This window comes from Pecten maximus, chromosome 16, assembly GCF_902652985.1.
Source record: "Pecten maximus chromosome 16, xPecMax1.1, whole genome shotgun sequence".
Lineage (NCBI taxonomy): Eukaryota > Metazoa > Mollusca > Bivalvia > Pectinida > Pectinidae > Pecten > Pecten maximus.
Genome location: NC_047030.1, coordinates 22,798,457 through 22,816,190, shown reverse-complemented (window position 1 = coordinate 22,816,190; position 17,734 = coordinate 22,798,457). Strand labels below are relative to the sequence as shown.

Genomic DNA, 17,734 nt, shown 5'->3' with positions numbered 1-17,734 from the left:
TTTTAAACTTTTTATTTCTCATTCCCTGCATGATCAACAAAAAATTATGGTAATATATAGCAAACAATTGCATGCCACATTGTGAAAACAATGACATCTGACATTGTTTAAGTGAATGCTATGTTTACCAATAAAAATGTTATACTTCAAATCGAACATTTCATTTTTCGAAGTTACCTTTCATCTGAACTTCGAATTACATTGCTTTCACTTTTACAGGATTTAGAATGCATTAAGTAGGTGTTTTGGTACACTGCTCAAATCATTAGTCTAATTTACCTAATAATTGTAGAAAAACCATGGTGATAAAGTTTGGTTTTTGACAAAGGCAAGATTATTTCAAAATTATATGCTATCTCATTTCATAGGCAAATTTTGACAGAAATTTCCTGACATGACACACAAGTTTTTTATTGTGAGTCTGGGTAAAAAAATCATAGCCTCCAAAACTTGTGAAGGCCTACATAAAGTATGGTTAAAAATCTGAATCAAGTTTTACCTCAAAATAGCAGGGCATCATCAAATCTTAAATAATCAATTCATTTGTCCACGTTATGTTATACATAGAATTACCCGGCTGTAAAACCATTAAAATTGAAGAGGATATGGACACAATTTTGATGATAAATCAGTACACATATTAACCTCTATATAAAAATATATCATATTAATAGAGTAAGACTACTATACAAGTTTGAAGCTTGTGTTTATAACAATAATTCAAGTTTTCGTTGCCATGGTGACCAATAAACCCCAAGATACCTCTTGAATTCAACATGCTGACCGAAAAGATACCAATCCCATCACTCTGCATAAGGGACCAGGAAATACCTATCTGCATGAGCAGCAGTTACACCAATCTTACTGGTCTGACTCGAGTCACACAAAATCACATTTCAGTATTTTCCAACATCATCGAGATGGTGAAAAGTTTTCCTTAGCTTTTCCTTTTTCCCTCTGTTGTTGTGTTTTTTCCAAGGTTTTTCCATGTTGAGAGTTTGCATACTGCCATATGGAGAAGATGTTTGACTGGACTCAACACTCGACCCAGCTCCCACCTGGGTCAGACCTTCAATCCTCACATAGTTTGGTACATTCCTACTGCCTTTGGAATGAATTTTGGGATCGGCCTGAAATTTTATAAAAGGCAATTAAACTTTTGAAAGTATCATAATCATACTTTTAACCAATCTAATTAAAATATAGCGGTCATTCCCACTATGTTACATGAACATCTAACGACATCATATAAGGGGTCACGTCAGGATGACCTTTTGGATTAACCAATCAAATTACTACTTACAAAATCTTGGAAGTGAATTTTGTATGTGTGAAATAGCATGACTAGAGTGGATAGCTTGCATATTCTGTCAAACTGTCATTTCGTCCAACGAAGCATATAGCTATATACATGCTGTACCGAAATGGTTAGCTTGAGATGAATGATGTGACGAATGGGTGAGATCGATGACATCGAAAAATTGACAATTCAACCTCAAAGTGAAATATTGAGATAACAAAGGTCATCCTGACTTGACCCCTTGTGCGATGTCGTTAGATGTTCATGTAGCCTAGTGAGATTGACCATCTATATTTTAATTAGATTCACTTTTAACAGAACAAAGATAGCCAGAAGATAAAACAGAAACTGTTAGGGTTTTGTCTTCGAAATCATACAAGAAATAATACAGAAATGATTGATGGTTTGGTACTCGAATCATATCACATTAGTCATGGGACATTCTTTAATCTGGCCCCTCAGAAGTCATCCCGCATTGATATTCAGAATCTTATCTCGGTGGACACTTCCATTAATTGTTAAAGTTACGTCTAAAATGAAAAATTTTTCAATTACAGTTAAACAATAAAACAGAAGTAAGATGCCAAATTAAATTATAATTGTGAAGTGAAAAGCAGCTTTCTAAATCAAACTTCAATGGTGTGAATGCTGACAACCTCTAGTCTCTAGCTGACTGTGAATACTGCATGTCGAACGACCAAGGTAATACTACAGGCTTGTGGTTGGTATTAAGAGAAAAAAATATTAGCCACTACTCCTACTATATCAACAAGGTGTAACACTTGAAGATCTACAAATATAGTTAGTATTGTTTATAGAGCTGGCGACCAATCAGGTCTACTTCCGTTCCACAGTCGATGCACCGTGATGCACCGTAGATCATCAAGTGTTAAAACTTGTTGATATAGTAGGAGTAGGGGATGATTTTTTTTCTATTAATATTAACCGGAAGCAGACGCCTCTGGTTATACAGATGAGGATGACAATTTTTTTTATCTATAGAAAAAAAAAATAATAAGGATGACAAATTTTGTATCTTTAGAATTATAACAAGTCCATTTATAAGTTATCTGATATAGGATTGCTGATGCTTGTAAATGACATTTTACTTACCTTGGCAAAAAACTCCCTGTCAAGTCTATTTGGAACTGACATTGGGGTCTGAAAGACAAAATAGAAACAAGGTATTAAAATCCGAGTTAGAGAGAATTTCATCACTGATGATCAAAAAGTTCTTGAATGTCCTATTCATAATATATCATTGATAAGAGCATTGGAGAAAGTTATGAAGTAGAAGCACGGTTTTAAAAACCAACCAACCGTACAATAAGAATTTTTAATTGTCCTGTGATAGCTGAAATTGTACTTCTCCGGTCAACTAATTAAGCACATAGGATAGAAATTATTTTATTAACTTATATCTTAATTAAGAAATATTATCAGAATGTTGTTTGTACTTTTAAAACTATGAGCACATTTTAGAAAATCATCAGGTTATGATACAAAATAACAAAAGCTGTAATCATTGCAGATTTTTTTCTGAACTTGGTGATTATCCATTACGTTTCCGTCAAATATCTTCATTAAAATACTGATGACAATATGTATTATAATAGATATATTGATTAGAAGTGCTCAATTAAGTTTTTGTGAATCCATCCATTTGTATTTTTTTCAGCGAGAATTTATGCTTTAAATAAAATGAAAGCATTTACAATCATTCAGTAGGAATTTGTGTTTTGAACATCAGATCCCCTAATTTAAGCCTATATCTCTCACCCAACTTTCACCTATAATTTCACTTTACCGATTAATTATCTATATCAAAATTTATATCAAAGATACTCAACAGGTACTATTTTTTTGTAACTTTTTCGAGATTTCCTTTTTTTTCAACAATGCATTTATTTACAAGACATATACAATATCATTTCCAATGCTCACAATCTCAATTGCTGTGACTTTAAAGTAGGTACAGTAACAGATAAAGGTTATTCATATGTATATATTGTTTAAAAATAAATTTGACAGCTCTTCAACCAGTTTGCCTCTGGCCTAACATTTGATTATGGCCCCTCTCCCTCATCAGTAAAATGATGAAAGAATAACCTGGCTAAACTGGAACCTGTCCATTTAAGATCCCTGTCTATACTGGCTTTGTAATTTTACCCTCAATAAATTACAATAGTTAATGGTATATGTAACACTCATAAGTTGCTATCTCCAGAGAAAAAGATTTCAAATTTCAAAACCCTTGTATGAGTACAGCTTGTAAGAGTTATCCCCCCTGTGAGCGGTGATACATATTAAATGTAGCCAGGAGGCGTGTTGAGCTGTGACACCAGGCATAGGACAGATGACAAAATAAGTCTGATATAACGGAATTGACAGGAATGACTTACATTATCAGGGGCTCTTTTCTTCGAGGTAACCGTGGTACGTGTCGGGTGGAAAGTCTCCACATCTACGTCTGGTGGTGGATAACAGTATAGCAGCTTTCCCTGTTTACATCAAAACAGATTTTATTAAATATCAAGACAAACATTACAGTATATGAACAGAAATAGGAGAGTACATAGGCAAAATGTCTGGAGGTAAATCTTACCTGAAAAAATACTGACCTGAAAGTTTTTTCATGTCACATTCAGGTCAATATCATGTCAAATTCAGGTCAATTTCTTGACATGAATTGACTAATCTGCTCTTTTCAAGTCAATTTGACCTGAAAATATTGACTTTAAATTGACCTGAATTGACATGAAGACATTTTGCCTGTGTAATACATCAGATTGGACAGAAAATGCATACAGTATCCCTACATTCTCCCAGTCAATCTACAAAGTCTTACAGTGAAAATAAAATATTTATTACACTGTGGAAAAAAACAACACTTTCTGCTGATTAATCAGATGATTCAGTAAAGAATTATTTGTTTGGTCCTGATGTTGAACAGTTTTCTTATTATGATTTAATAATCAAACTAAATTCGGTGTCTAAACATTTTTGGATAAAATGGAAGCATCTCTTTCTCCCTCCCTTCATTCACAGATTTGTCTCCCATTTTAACCTGTACAAGATTTCCCTGTCACCTGGATAATCGGAGCAGATTACAATAATTAAGATGTACTAAACTAAATGCTTACATGGACGAAATCCTTGAGGATATATCGTGATGTTCTTGGGCAATCTGGAAGTCCATTCGCTGTCATGTAGCCTCGCATGTCTAAGTGAGACACAATCATATAAGAATTAGAAATTCAGAAATCTCTTAATAAATATTGGTTTAAAATATTTTATTCCGTACTATATATGAACGATGTAAAAATATTTTAATTTGAAGATAGAATTCTTATTCATTCTATTCTTCAATGAAATTAGAAACCTGCACAGCTGATCCTTATACATGTACTAGATATCACACAGGAACTTGGCACTTCCACTGCCCATATATTTAGTATCATATAATTTGCATGGGTGGTGAGTCCCTATGGCAGTAGTATTTTATTGCATTAATGACTGATTTGAACAATTGTAGATAATGACAGCTAGGTATGGCAAGTTATCATATATGAAGAACTTTATGGCTATCCAAATAAGTTTGCTGAAATCAGTGGAAAATTTTCATAAGATCACAATTCGAAGTAACTGGACAATTGAATTATTTGTAGTTCAGATATACTGTAAACCTATATATTTTAGCGGTAATCTTATTTTAGCATTTTTTTGCACTGGACACACTCTGCTACATTATGACTGTGCTAATTGTAGTTCATCTACATTGGTATCTATGGCAATCATTGTTGGAACTCCGAAAATCTAATCTGACTTGGTTTTGCACAAAAAATTGAGTGCATTAAATTAAGTATGTCTTCAGTATTTTACCAGCAGGGTCACTTACATCCGTACACATTGAGGAGTTCACCAGCCGTCGGACAACGATTTGGATCCTCTCCTTCAGCTGGTTCAGGCAGGTTGATGGAGTAGGTCTCCTCAAGGATGGATTTTGGGATCAGTTGACAAATCTAATTTTAGTTAAGGTTGTTTTATATGTACATGACGTACCCTTGGTCAAACTGTTCCAACATCCTACTGATTCTACTTGTTCTGGTTCTCTATGTGACAGGGTGTCTAACTAACTGTAAGCTAGAGGCCTAGGTCCAAAGGGCTCTTAAGACTAGCAGAAGCATCAGAGATTAAGGACATCTTTCTCAAATCACATTTAATTATAATAACTTACATAATTATTAGCTGAATTAACGAAAATAATAATTTCTTTGTTTTTCTTGCGGCAGGAGTTATAAATCAATAGAGGTCAAACAGGGGATAAGCTGTTAATATGACATAAATAATCACTGAATGTTTGAATGAAAGTGCATTGATTTGCAGAAAAATAATTCAATATAAAACATTATCCGAGGCCATGCGCGGTGTTAGATGTTCCAGTAGTACAGGTAAATTCTACCATTTGTCGTGTGCGCTGATGCGTAACGCTTCATGGCACCTTGACTTTCCTCATGTTTCATTGAATACCTCACTTCACATTGAATTTCCTCAATTACAGTGAATATACTCCTGCGACATTTAAAACGCTAACTTACATTGAAAAAGTCAAACTGGCACGAGGAAATTCAATCTTTTGGGGTTACCAGTGATATTTCATTGAAAAGAAACTTTTTTTTTCAAAAGTTTAACATAACCAACAATAGAATCTTTTTAACTATAAAAATCACTAATTAACAATTCAAATAATTATAGCTAAACATTGATAATCTTGGCGTTATGAAATTTTAAAACCAATAATGACACACAAGCCCACATATAAAAGGATACAAGAGATGTTGGAGGCACATGGTCCCGCATCTGATCAATCGGAAGGATCCCGTTGATCACCAGCTCAGCCTTAGTGGAGACAAAGGAGGGGAAGACAAGTCCTGGGCAGTCACACAGCATTAGGTCTGATTCCACATACAGGGTCTGTAATCATGGCAACCGTACTAACACGATAAAATATCCACATCATCCCAAGATTACTGACATAAACAATCTAATAAGTTCCTTAAGGTGCGGTGAAATATCAGATCTTATAGAGTCAAGGAAGAAACTATTTTTTATAAAACTGAATTAGATATTTCTGTATACAGATATCATTATGCTGATATATAGGTTACGGAATTAAGTTTTTTATTATATATATATATATATATATATAATAACACATGCCTTTCACCAACTATATAAATCATACACAAGAGGCACATTCGACCTGTATTGTTCACACCTGTTTTACATCTGATGAATTATATCTTAAACAGAAGACTTTGTTGGGAGACAAGTAAATGTCCCACTGGTGTATATGTATAAGAAGGAATACTCTCAAACCCTGACCTGATACTGGTGTATATAATGAAGTAGGAATATACTCTCAAACCCTGACCTGATACTGGTGTATATATAATGAAGTAGGAATATACTCTCAAACCCTGACCTGATACTGGTGTATATATAATGAAGCAGGAATATACTCTCAAACCCTGACCTGATACTGGTGTTTATATAATGAAGTAGGAATATACTCTCAAACCCTGACCTGATAATGGTGTTTATATAATGAAGTAGGAATATACTCACAAACCCTGACCTGATACTGGTGTATATATAATGACGTAGGAATATACTCTCAAACCCTGACTTGATACTGGTGTATATATAATGACGTAGGGATATACTCTCAAACCCTGACCTGATACTGGTGTATATATAATGACGTAGGGATATACTCTCAAACCCTGACCTGATACTGGTGTATATAATGACGTAGGAATATACTCTCAAACCCTGACTTGATACTGGTGTATATATAATGAAGTAGGAATATACTCTCAAACCCTCACCTGAAAATGTTTAGTCCGTCCTGGAGTAGCTGACACAGGAACCTTCTTCGTCCTCAGGATAGCATTGATACTAGAACTTTTGCCAACATTTGGATAACCAACCTAGAAATGGAGATAATTATTAAAAATGAATTTCAAATCAAAATATTCCTGGACATTAAAACCCCAATCAAATATGTATTATCAAGTGTGACAAAATTTAATATAGATTTGTTACAATGATCACTTACTAGTATTGTTCTGATTCAACACACTGATCTCTTTAATATTAAAGATATGAAATAAGACAAATTTGTAATAACTTTCTGAACAATATTTTCGAGTTGTATTAAGATACAGAGAGCTTCGATCTCTACTTTCACCAAGACAGTTTGAATTAGATTCCCTGATTGGATGGGAAACATATAGGTTAGGTGTCAGATCGAGATGATTGACAGTCTTGGGATATAGAGCATGTGTTAGACAGACTGGGTTTTCTGCAGGTATTCTAGTTTTCTCTGAAACTAGCTTAGGAGACCTGTCATGGTTCCTTTTAGGACAACAAGAATGACTATTATTTTATGAAAGGATTTTCGTTACACAACCAAAGAATGTTTATGAGTGACGTTTTGATAACTAGTACGGTATGTATACTGTCAACTTCATGAGACAAACCATATTTTCAACCTGAAGATAATGTTCAGAAAAAAAAGTAATAAAAAATGACTATGTTGAAAAAAACCATATTGTTTTAATACAAGTTTTCAAATTTAGTAAATCATGTTTTCAATTTTAACATTATATTTACAAGACTGGGTCAATTTTAGAAGATATATCAAAGTTTTTGTTCAGATCATACGGATGATATTCTATGAACAATAACTCAAGTTAATGTAATTCTGTATAAATGTTACCACTTAAAGAAACAGAGAGAACAAAATTAATTGTGAAAATATTTACCATTCCAATAGTTGTCTGACCTTCCTGGCACTTTTTTCCTGTATGGAGAGATCTAAAAACTTCAAGTAGCTCTAATCCGTTCAGAATTTTCCCTCCACCTTCTGAGAAATCTGAGGATTCATCATTTTCCCCACCACAGTCATCACATTCACCACCTACGGCACCCGCTTGTGTACCGTCAGTTAAACTGGCATCACTGTCCATGAGAACTGTCGTACTGTCCTCGGAATTTCCTTGTGATTGGGTGATCTCACTGTCCGTAGTAACTGTATCCATGTCCTTTTCTGTCTCAATAAATGTACCTTCCTTTTCTGTACCACTAACAACATGATCAGTCTGCAGTCTTTCTGTAACTTCGTTTGACACTTGGTTCGTTTCACTTTGAAAACTTTCGCTGTTATCGTCCATCTCATCATCATCTTCACTATCCTCCTCCTCCTCCTCCTCCTCTTCCAACTGATCCATGTCCTTCTGTTCTTCATTTTCTTTCTCCTAAAAATACAAACACGTCTGGTTATAATAAACTTTAACAATGTGTTTTCTACAACTGAAATGACAGCAAAACATTAGGATTTCTTGGATAGTATTAACATTTCTAGTTTTTCATTTCCAATTTTAACTTTGAGTTTTTTTCTATAACTGTCACAGGTATGTATACTGAAAAGTGATTCAAAAATGTACACACATTTTTGTATAAGTTTCTTCAAGTGTTGACCAGCAGAAAAATAATCAAATTAATTATCAAGTTGCAGCTGTACAAAGAATTTGTCCTGAAATTATAAACATTATTACAAAATGATATTTTTCACTTTTTTTAACATAATTCTAATTGCCAAACCAGAAAAGTTAATTGACACAGAATTTCCAAAAACATATCCTGAATTACTTCCCCTTGGTGCATTGTCAAACAATGTCCAATATCCTGCACACAATTACAACAGCAACAAGCAAAGTCTGTAAAACTTTGACAGTGATTATATTATTTTTAATTGATTACTAAATGTATTTTTAATGTACAGGTTACAATTTGAATTTTCTTGACTATGACGTCACAATCCCCATGTATTTCAGACTGGTTCAGCCTATGAAAAATGCTCTGTCCAAAGTATATTACACTAGTGACATATGCAAAAATATTACACGAGCGAATTCACTGGATAACTTACAGGTTACGTGATAAATATCAGTTCATAATGCTACCTCAGTAGGCAACAGTCAATTAACTACTAATTGTAAAGAACAAAATTTGATGTCAGTACATTATATTGTATCCTATAAAATGTATTCAACCTAATATGTGCAAGGTGCACAAACAAAGCCTAAAAAGCAAGGAGCTAAATAATAAAACTATTTTCAAGTACATGTACTTAAAAGGTATTTAAATTTTTTTCTTGATTTTGCCTCTTTAAAGAGAAAATTTACTTGCAATCACTGAATATGTTTTTATTTCCATTAAATTCCGTAAATCTTTAAACAGTTCCTGTCAAGATAAAGTTTTTAATTCTAGTGATCAATAAATACGAAACAAGAGAAAAAGTCATGAATACAAAGTTTGATACGATGCGTACTAACCTCGTTTTGCCGTGCAGTCTCCTCCAGTGCCGACCAAAATGCCACTTGCACTCCTCTGTCTTTAAAATATGTGTACCATACATTTCTGAAAATTAAATAATTGACTTATTGATTTATAATATTAGGAATGCATCAACATTTCAAGAAATTTTAAGTACTGATACCAAGATTTGCATGCATGTCTAGATATATTAACTGGAGTAAAAAAAAAATATTTATATGATCAGCCAAATCGGTGAAAATGATTGCACAATCATGGGTTTAGTACTAGTGTTAATGATAAAAACAATCATTATGTCTCACTCAAATGAAAATATTTTATTTTTAGTTGGTTCTGAAATCTCAAACCTGTGTCATCATTAAGTACTGTTGCACAGTCAATGGGACTTGGTAGTTGTCATTTTTTGTAAATTAAAAGACGACAAGAAACATTTTAACAATACACAAAAGACCCACTTATTGTTTCAAAAACAATTTTGTGAAAAACTTTAAAAATTGACAACAACTGCAAGTGAATTTCCTAATGAAATTACAGTCATCCTAATATTGCTGAAAAAATATATTCATGTGACTTGGATGTTTAAGAAGGTTCGTGTTTTTATTATAGGTATATATAGATTTTAATTATTTAAGTAACTTAGCTGACCTTTGTATTGGTGTTAGGTAGTCTGCCTTGTTGATCAGAATCAAACTAATCTTTGTTGGATCTACCTCCTTGACATAAGCGTCCAGATCCTCACAGCGAAACAACAACGGGTTTCTGGCATCGACGATCTGAACCACTACATCACTGAAATGGACAGAAAACATATGTAATATATATATATATATGATCTCAAGTGTAGATTCCATTTCATATGAGATTTTATGAAACAAGTCTTGAAGTTGCCAAAACAAATTTAACATACTTTTTATTGTATTACTCAGAAAACTTACATTTTGACAGGTTTTAAAGAGCCGGAAAAAAATTGGAGGACTTAATCATGCAGAGATACCCTTTTTGTTGTGTGACTCACAATTCATGACACCGCGTCATTGTCTATACTATGACGTCACAATCCCCATGTATTTCAGACTGGTTAAGCCTATGAAAAATACTCTGTCCAAGGTATATTACACTATATATAGCGAGTGACACATGCAAAAAAATTACACGGGCGAATTCACTGGATAACTTACAGGTTACGTGATAAATATCAGTTCATAATGCTACCTCTGTAGGCAACAGTCAATTAACTACTAATTGTTAAGTACAAAATTTGATGTTAGTACATTATATTGTATCCTATGTTAAAAAAAAATGTAATCTTTATTTACTTTACAACAATTGCAAAACAAGTTATATAAACTTATATTAATCATCCTTGTTGGCACGGATGGAAGCGTGCGAGGGGTCTTACTGTGAGAGGAAACCGGAGTACCCGGGGAAAACCCACATGGTCGGGGCAGGTGACCCCATACCTTTTCACGTCCGATCAGGGAATCGAACCCCGGCCGTCTTGGTGAAAGGCAAGTGTGTTACCACTGTGCCATCCAACCAATAGTGTGAATACATAAAGGAATTGTTGCTTAAATAAAATACCCATACTGTAATTCACAATGTTAAATAAATACAGTCACAGTTGTGTCCTACATGGATGATTTTTAGTCAACTTACCTTACTACACCTCATAGGGACTTGGCACAAATTCCCAAACCCAAAATATATATATTTACATTAGTATAGACACATATACTAGGGACTCTGAGTTTACAACAAGTCCCTGTGCTGTATCTCAGATATTGTGATTTGTATGAGACAATTCAGTTTTATACCATTTCAGACACAACATGTTAATGTACATGTACAGCTTGTATATATAATATTCAATGTATATTAAAGACTTTCAATTAAAAGACTTATTCATTTATATAAAAAAATCATTAACTAGTATAGACTTATTTTTACCTATTTCACACCTTTTTAATACCTTTTTAATGCCTTAATACCTATTTAATACCTTTTCTCTGTATGAATTTTGAAGGAGTTATTTTCAAACAGACTAAAAAACTTGTTAAAAAGTCAAATGAAAACTTGCATGAGGTTTCCTTCTATGCGATACCAGGCATGTATCAAAATATCACTTATTACCTTCTTTCGATAACTCGCCAAAGCTGACGCCAGAAGTCAAGATTTTTTTCATACGGTGTCAATTCAATACCCTCTACTTCTTGTAGTCTGAAAATCACAAATAAACATCAATCAACTACTGGTATGGGTATACTTTCATTTGAAAGGGGTTTTTTCAACATTTTAAGATGATGAAGATATAATCTAAATCACTTATAAGTTTACCTATCTTATATTTCAATTGAATAATTCAATTCAAGTTCAAAATTAAAGAAGAAAATTGTTTCTTTTCTGAAATCAAATTTGGTGTCGGTGATATATCGGGTCTTTGGATATATCCAAACTTTATACACAAATACAAAATGGCTGGCATATGAGAATTGGAATGAATTTAAAAACTACCTCAAAGAACTTCACTATCAGTTTTTAAAGGGAATGAAAAAATTTATTTATAACTTTTGGTAAATGGAAAAATTGCAACGTATTTTTAATAACATCACAACAATAAGCCACACAAGATGCACAATTAAGTCATATCTAAAGATTCTGACACAGATACTCACTATATACATAATATGATGTAAACTTATCACTTACGGCAATGAGCTTAACACAATTGAAAAGCATTTTTTTCGGTTGATATTTTTAATTTGTATACATTTAGTAAGAACTGTTAAGTCAGAATACCAAACTAAAATGATTACTTACTTTGCTAACGTCCTCCTCCATTCCAAGAATGAGTCTTTCTCTTGGCGATCTAATTCCTCTGGTGTTGTGGTACTGGTCCAGGCAGGTCTGAAAACAGAAAATCAAAATGCTGAACAAATAATGTTAAATGAAGTTTTTTTATCGATAATTCAGTTGACTCAAATTTCAATGAGTATGCAGTAGGGCAGTGCAAGAAATGTTGAATGTAAGCTTGTTGGAACCACAATGGCACCTCTAGCTGTGTAAATGCTTCCCTGGGAATTGTTAAAAACAATCATGGTTTGCTTAATGCTAAATAACCATGCATAATAAATAAATAATTTGTGAACCACTTTAAATCAGCTATATTGCTGTAATATAGAATATAGTGGAATACCAGTATATTAGCAACTTCAAATTACTCTCAAGTAATTATTATTATCATTAATTTGCGGGGAAAAGTATCTTTTCCTTGACCTGCCACATTTTATACTCTATTTCAACACACTTTACAAGGCAAATCAACAGCTGACTATTAAATACCTCACATTAATAAATTTAAATAAGATCATTCCTTTGACAAAAAGTACATTTTCTGATGCCAAAAAAAAAGATCAAGATAAATCAGCTGATTGATGGACAGAAGTTAGTTAGACATTTTCATCTCAAAATTTGTTTTAATGTTAAATTTTAGTAAAATCAAAATCATTACAATCATCAATTTCAAGTTTATTATACATGAAATATAAATTTTCAAGAAAAATTCAAATCTACTTAAAATCTTAATATGATTTTCACCACAAGCCAGACATGTTTTGGTTGAAATGAGATAGATGTTATCACAGTGCAAACTATATGAAAATTCTAATTGAATTTTCATTTCCTGACAATGTCATATATTAACTGTTTACCTTCTTGGAATTTTGAGTACATTTCTATGCTTATTCTGCAATTCTTCAACCTCTATTTTCTGCTCAGTCGTCAACAGTCCTGAATGTTTGTTTTTATCTACAAATGTTATGTTCAGCTTCTCTGAAATAAAAAAAATAATCAATGTCACATGAATACTGTGTATATCTACACGACATGCTAAGGTTTGAATAACAGTACATAGCATCATCTATTTGGCTTCACGAACAATGCTTTTAATTTATTTTTATTTTATTTTTTTGTATCAAGTTGACCAACACATGTATCAATACACATTTCCATGTCTACTGGACACTGCATGCATGTCTAGGAAGACCAGAAGTCAGCCATGTTTAATACTACCTACTTGCATATTTTCACATAAAAGAAAAAAAAAACATATGCAAATAAGTGCATTATTTAACACATGACATTTTTAGGTATAATTAAAGATAATTTTAGAATTATTACAAAAAAAGAAAATATTTTTGAAAAAAAAATTAGACCAACATTGGAAATTAACCATATTGTTACATACAAAGCTGTCTGAAATGTATGCAAAACATTTCAATGACTAGTCATTTCACATATATGTGTAGTAAGGAGACTTCTAAAACACAATTAAAAACATTATATCGTAGATATATCCATGTCCGCCATGCAATTTAAGCCACACAGAATGAAATCAATTATGAGGAGTACCAATAGGAAAAATACTCTGGTTTACTGACTCTATATATATATAAATCTTTGGTATTGTATTCTTTAACATCCTACCAACACCTGTGGTCATTTAAGGATGGCCTCCCCTAGGCCTATGCAAGATACATGTGTGTAGTGTACATGTATGTGTGTGTGTTTTTGGAAACTGTGATATCTGTTTGTGCTTGTCTCCTTGTGGAACTGATACCAACTTTAAAGTGTAAACTCACTGAAGCTATGGAGGCTAAATAAGGGTAATATCAGCTGTAGCACATATTATACATAGAAAATGGTTTTGTTAAGATTTATAAATTGAAAAATAAATAATGACCTGCAGTGAACTCTGTTCCTGCTAGTTCTGCTGTACTAAGGAAATCATCAAGGTTACTCTGTTCTGTGACAGACTGGAGGTTAAGACGTCCCCAGTCATAACCATCTTGCAGTTCACTGGTATGGAGCTAGAAAAGTAAAACGATTATGCAAATGTTAGGAAATGCAACAAGTAATAAATTGTAATGTGATTCAGAATGTTTATTTACATTTTTTGTATACTGAACTCTGCCTACAGACACTGTCACTTTTTAACAGCTAGGAATGTTAACATAAAATACCAACACATCTGTAGTCTGAACCTCAGACTATGAACTCTAAACGAGTTTGGTTTGTCACAGTTTCCTTTGATTCTTACATCCACCTATATTGATGGCAAATCTGAAGGCTGTATATATGGAACTTTGCATTTGGAAACCGATCCCACCCAGTGTTTGTATTCCTCTTTTGTTTTCTTTAATAATTTTTTTGATACGTCACAGCAGAGACATATATACAGAGAGATTGGAAGCTCTCTATTTGCCCTTGTGTTTACATAGTGGCCCCTGACCTTCCCACAATCCTTTGCGGTCGCTCGGTTCAGTCCTCACTAGGCGCCATATTGGAGAAAACTTGAAAACCAGACACATAATTATCGATAATTTCTATTTGAAATCATCACCAAGATCCAATTATGTGCGTTAATTTTATTAATAAGTGCAGAAGTGTCATCAATATGAAATATATCACAATTTGCTGTCCAAGTGTTTGTATTTTGAGTATGAAAGTCAAGCACAACGCAGGAAAGATCGGCGGGAATCTCCAATTTTCGAAAAGTCCCTATATGGGGTTTTCGAGAATACGGATAAATGACAACAATGTGCATGATAATCAAGACCACATTCCATAAGTATGATTGTTTTTGGTTAATGTGGTAACTTTTGTAGTGGCCTAGATAAAACAATGTGCTTTTTGTGTGCGTTTGAAATTGACGATGTTTTGGTCGGACGTAATGGCTGCTTAATTACAAAACTTGGACATGTTGATAAGACCCAATGGATTTTAGAAAATACGGATAAATGGCAACAATGTGCATGATCAATAAGACTATATCCCATAAGTATGATAGTTTTTGGTTAATGTGGTAACTTTTGTAGTGGCCAAAATAAAACAATGTGCTTTTTGTGTGCGTTTAAAATTGACGATATTTTGGTCTGACGTAATGGCGGCTAATTACAAACTTGGACATGTCGAATAGGACCCAATGGATTTTCGAAAATACGGATAAATGACAACAATGTGCATGATCAATAAGACTATATCCCATAAGTATGATAGTTTTTGGTTAATGTGGTAACTTTTGTAGTGGCCAAAATAAAACGATGTGCTTTTTGTGTGCGTTTGAAATTGACGATGTTTTGGTCTGACGTAATGGCGGCTTATTACAAACTTGGACATGTCGAATAGGACCCAATGGATTTTCGAAAATACGGATAAATGACAACAATGTGCATGATCAATAAGACTATATCCCATAAGTATGATAGTTTTTGGTTAATGTGGTAACTTTTGTAGTGGCCAAAATAAAACGATGTGCTTTTTGTGTGCGTTTAAAATTGACGATGTTTTGGTCTGACGTAATGGCGGCTTATTACAAACTTGGACATGTCGAACAGGACCCAATGGATTTTCGAAAATACGGATAAATGACAACAATGTGCATGATCAATAAGACTATATCCCATAAGTTTGATAGTTTTTGGTTAATGTGGTAACTTTTGTAGTGGCCAAAATAAAACGATGTGTTTTCTGTGTGTATTTAAAATGACGATGTTTTGACCTGACGTAATGGCGGATTAACCAGAACATGTCGAACAAGTTCCAATACATCGATACACACATGCGGAAAGCCCAATTTACCTGCGCTTGCTTGGTTTGATAGGAGACAGGACGCTCTCGATAAGGGATATGCTTGAGTGGTCATGAATAAAGGGAGCCACTACGTGTACGGGGAAATAGCGATGTTACTTATCTCTCTGTATATGTCTCTGGTCACAGTGTGATCAAACAGCAATAGCTACATTTTTGTCACAATATAATGTGAATATATACTTAGTATATACTGGTCATGATCAGGTACCAGATTGCAACACAGTTCTTTAATTTGTTAATTGATTATAACCTTTGTGTCTCAGTTAATTGTTCTAAAAATAGAATTTCATGACCTAATTTTTACTCTACTTAATAAAGTCTACAGACCCCAGTATAGAAGTCTCTAGGTACTTGAAAGGACATCAATATGCCTGTTTATGACTGTAATAGGAAAGGAAAAATACAATGACTCGACGGGACTTGGTCCCTTGACTTCTGAACTCCAAATGGATGCTCTAACGACTTGCGATATATTTGGCCACCAACTACTGTCCCAGAAACTGAAGCAGTGTAGATATAGATTAATTTGTTCTACCTGGTCACCAGTCATGATCAGCCAAGTCTAGTTTCACAGCATGCTTTAATTAATCATGAGCATGTATATATATACAAATATAAATGCTCCGACTCATAGATATACAAACAGATAAATATGGGCCTCTCTGTCATTTGATCAAGACAGCAATAGGACAGTATCCCTATAGACCTATTCCAAATATGTTTAAATGTGTTATTTTGGGGTTATCGACATTTAAAAAAAAAAAAAGTTTTTTATACATCGATAACACCAATTTTTATAAGGTTTCAGATTTGTAACTGAGTATATTTTTGTGTATTTGAGTAAAAAGTCAAGCTGTTAATATAGTTAACTACTTAACTGATGTCATATGTTACTCAAAATCACGAAATCGAGCCGCTGTGTTTCACTTTGGCACACGTAGTGATAACTGGTATAGTTTGCAATTAATCAAGATGTTATTTATAACATGGTTTACATATTAGTGCTACATGTATATATCAGTGAAAAGTAAGTACGAAGTAGCATGCACTTATTCATGTATAGGGACACACGTAATCTTACAAAGTTTTCTCCCCTTGGTGCAGCTTTTCGTTTTCCAAATCTATCACTGATCAGTTTCTTTCCCAGATTCCCTGCTTGTTTCTTCTTCCCCATTTCGTTGATGTTCTGTGTGTCTGTATCACGATTTACATCTTCAACAAAAAAGTCAACACGTGAATTTCACAATATTTTGTGTAGTAAACGTTAAGCACACGCTTGACTCCCTGACACGTAAAATTAAAACGCTCAACCGACCATGAATTTTCTTGCTTATAACAAACGTCGAATCGGATTATTTTCCGGACGGATCAATTTCTGACACT

At 33.4% G+C, this 17,734-nt stretch overlaps 1 protein-coding gene across 1 annotated transcript; it reads right to left on the bottom strand.

The window, feature by feature from the left end:
* Window positions 1-17,622, bottom strand: LOC117345198 (large subunit GTPase 1 homolog). Its single transcript, XM_033908207.1, has 15 exons — window positions 17,433-17,622; window positions 14,442-14,568; window positions 13,411-13,531; window positions 12,521-12,607; window positions 11,834-11,920; window positions 10,349-10,492; window positions 9,703-9,787; window positions 8,131-8,622; window positions 7,192-7,293; window positions 6,131-6,274; window positions 5,199-5,322; window positions 4,444-4,523; window positions 3,703-3,801; window positions 2,414-2,461; window positions 1-1,130 (listed from the first exon to the last, which is right to left on the bottom strand). Exons 1-15 carry the CDS (start codon window positions 17,523-17,525, stop codon window positions 897-899), a joined length of 2,067 nt encoding a protein of 688 aa, XP_033764098.1. The 5' UTR covers window positions 17,526-17,622; the 3' UTR covers window positions 1-896.
* Window positions 17,623-17,734: the final 112 nt, after the last annotated feature.

Bases quoted from the DNA above. Each gene is read 5' to 3' on its own strand.
- LOC117345198 (XM_033908207.1), bottom strand. From the start codon at position 17,525: ATGGGGAAGAAGAAACAAGCAGGGAATCTGGGAAAGAAACTGATCAGT. The intron at 11,921-12,520 runs GTAAGTAATCAT...TGTGATTTTCAG, and splicing joins TGGAGGAGGACGTTAGCAAA to ACTACAAGAAGTAGAGGGTA. The intron at 9,788-10,348 runs GTCAGCTAAGTT...TTTAATTTTCAG, and splicing joins TACCTAACACCAATACAAAG to AAATGTATGGTACACATATT.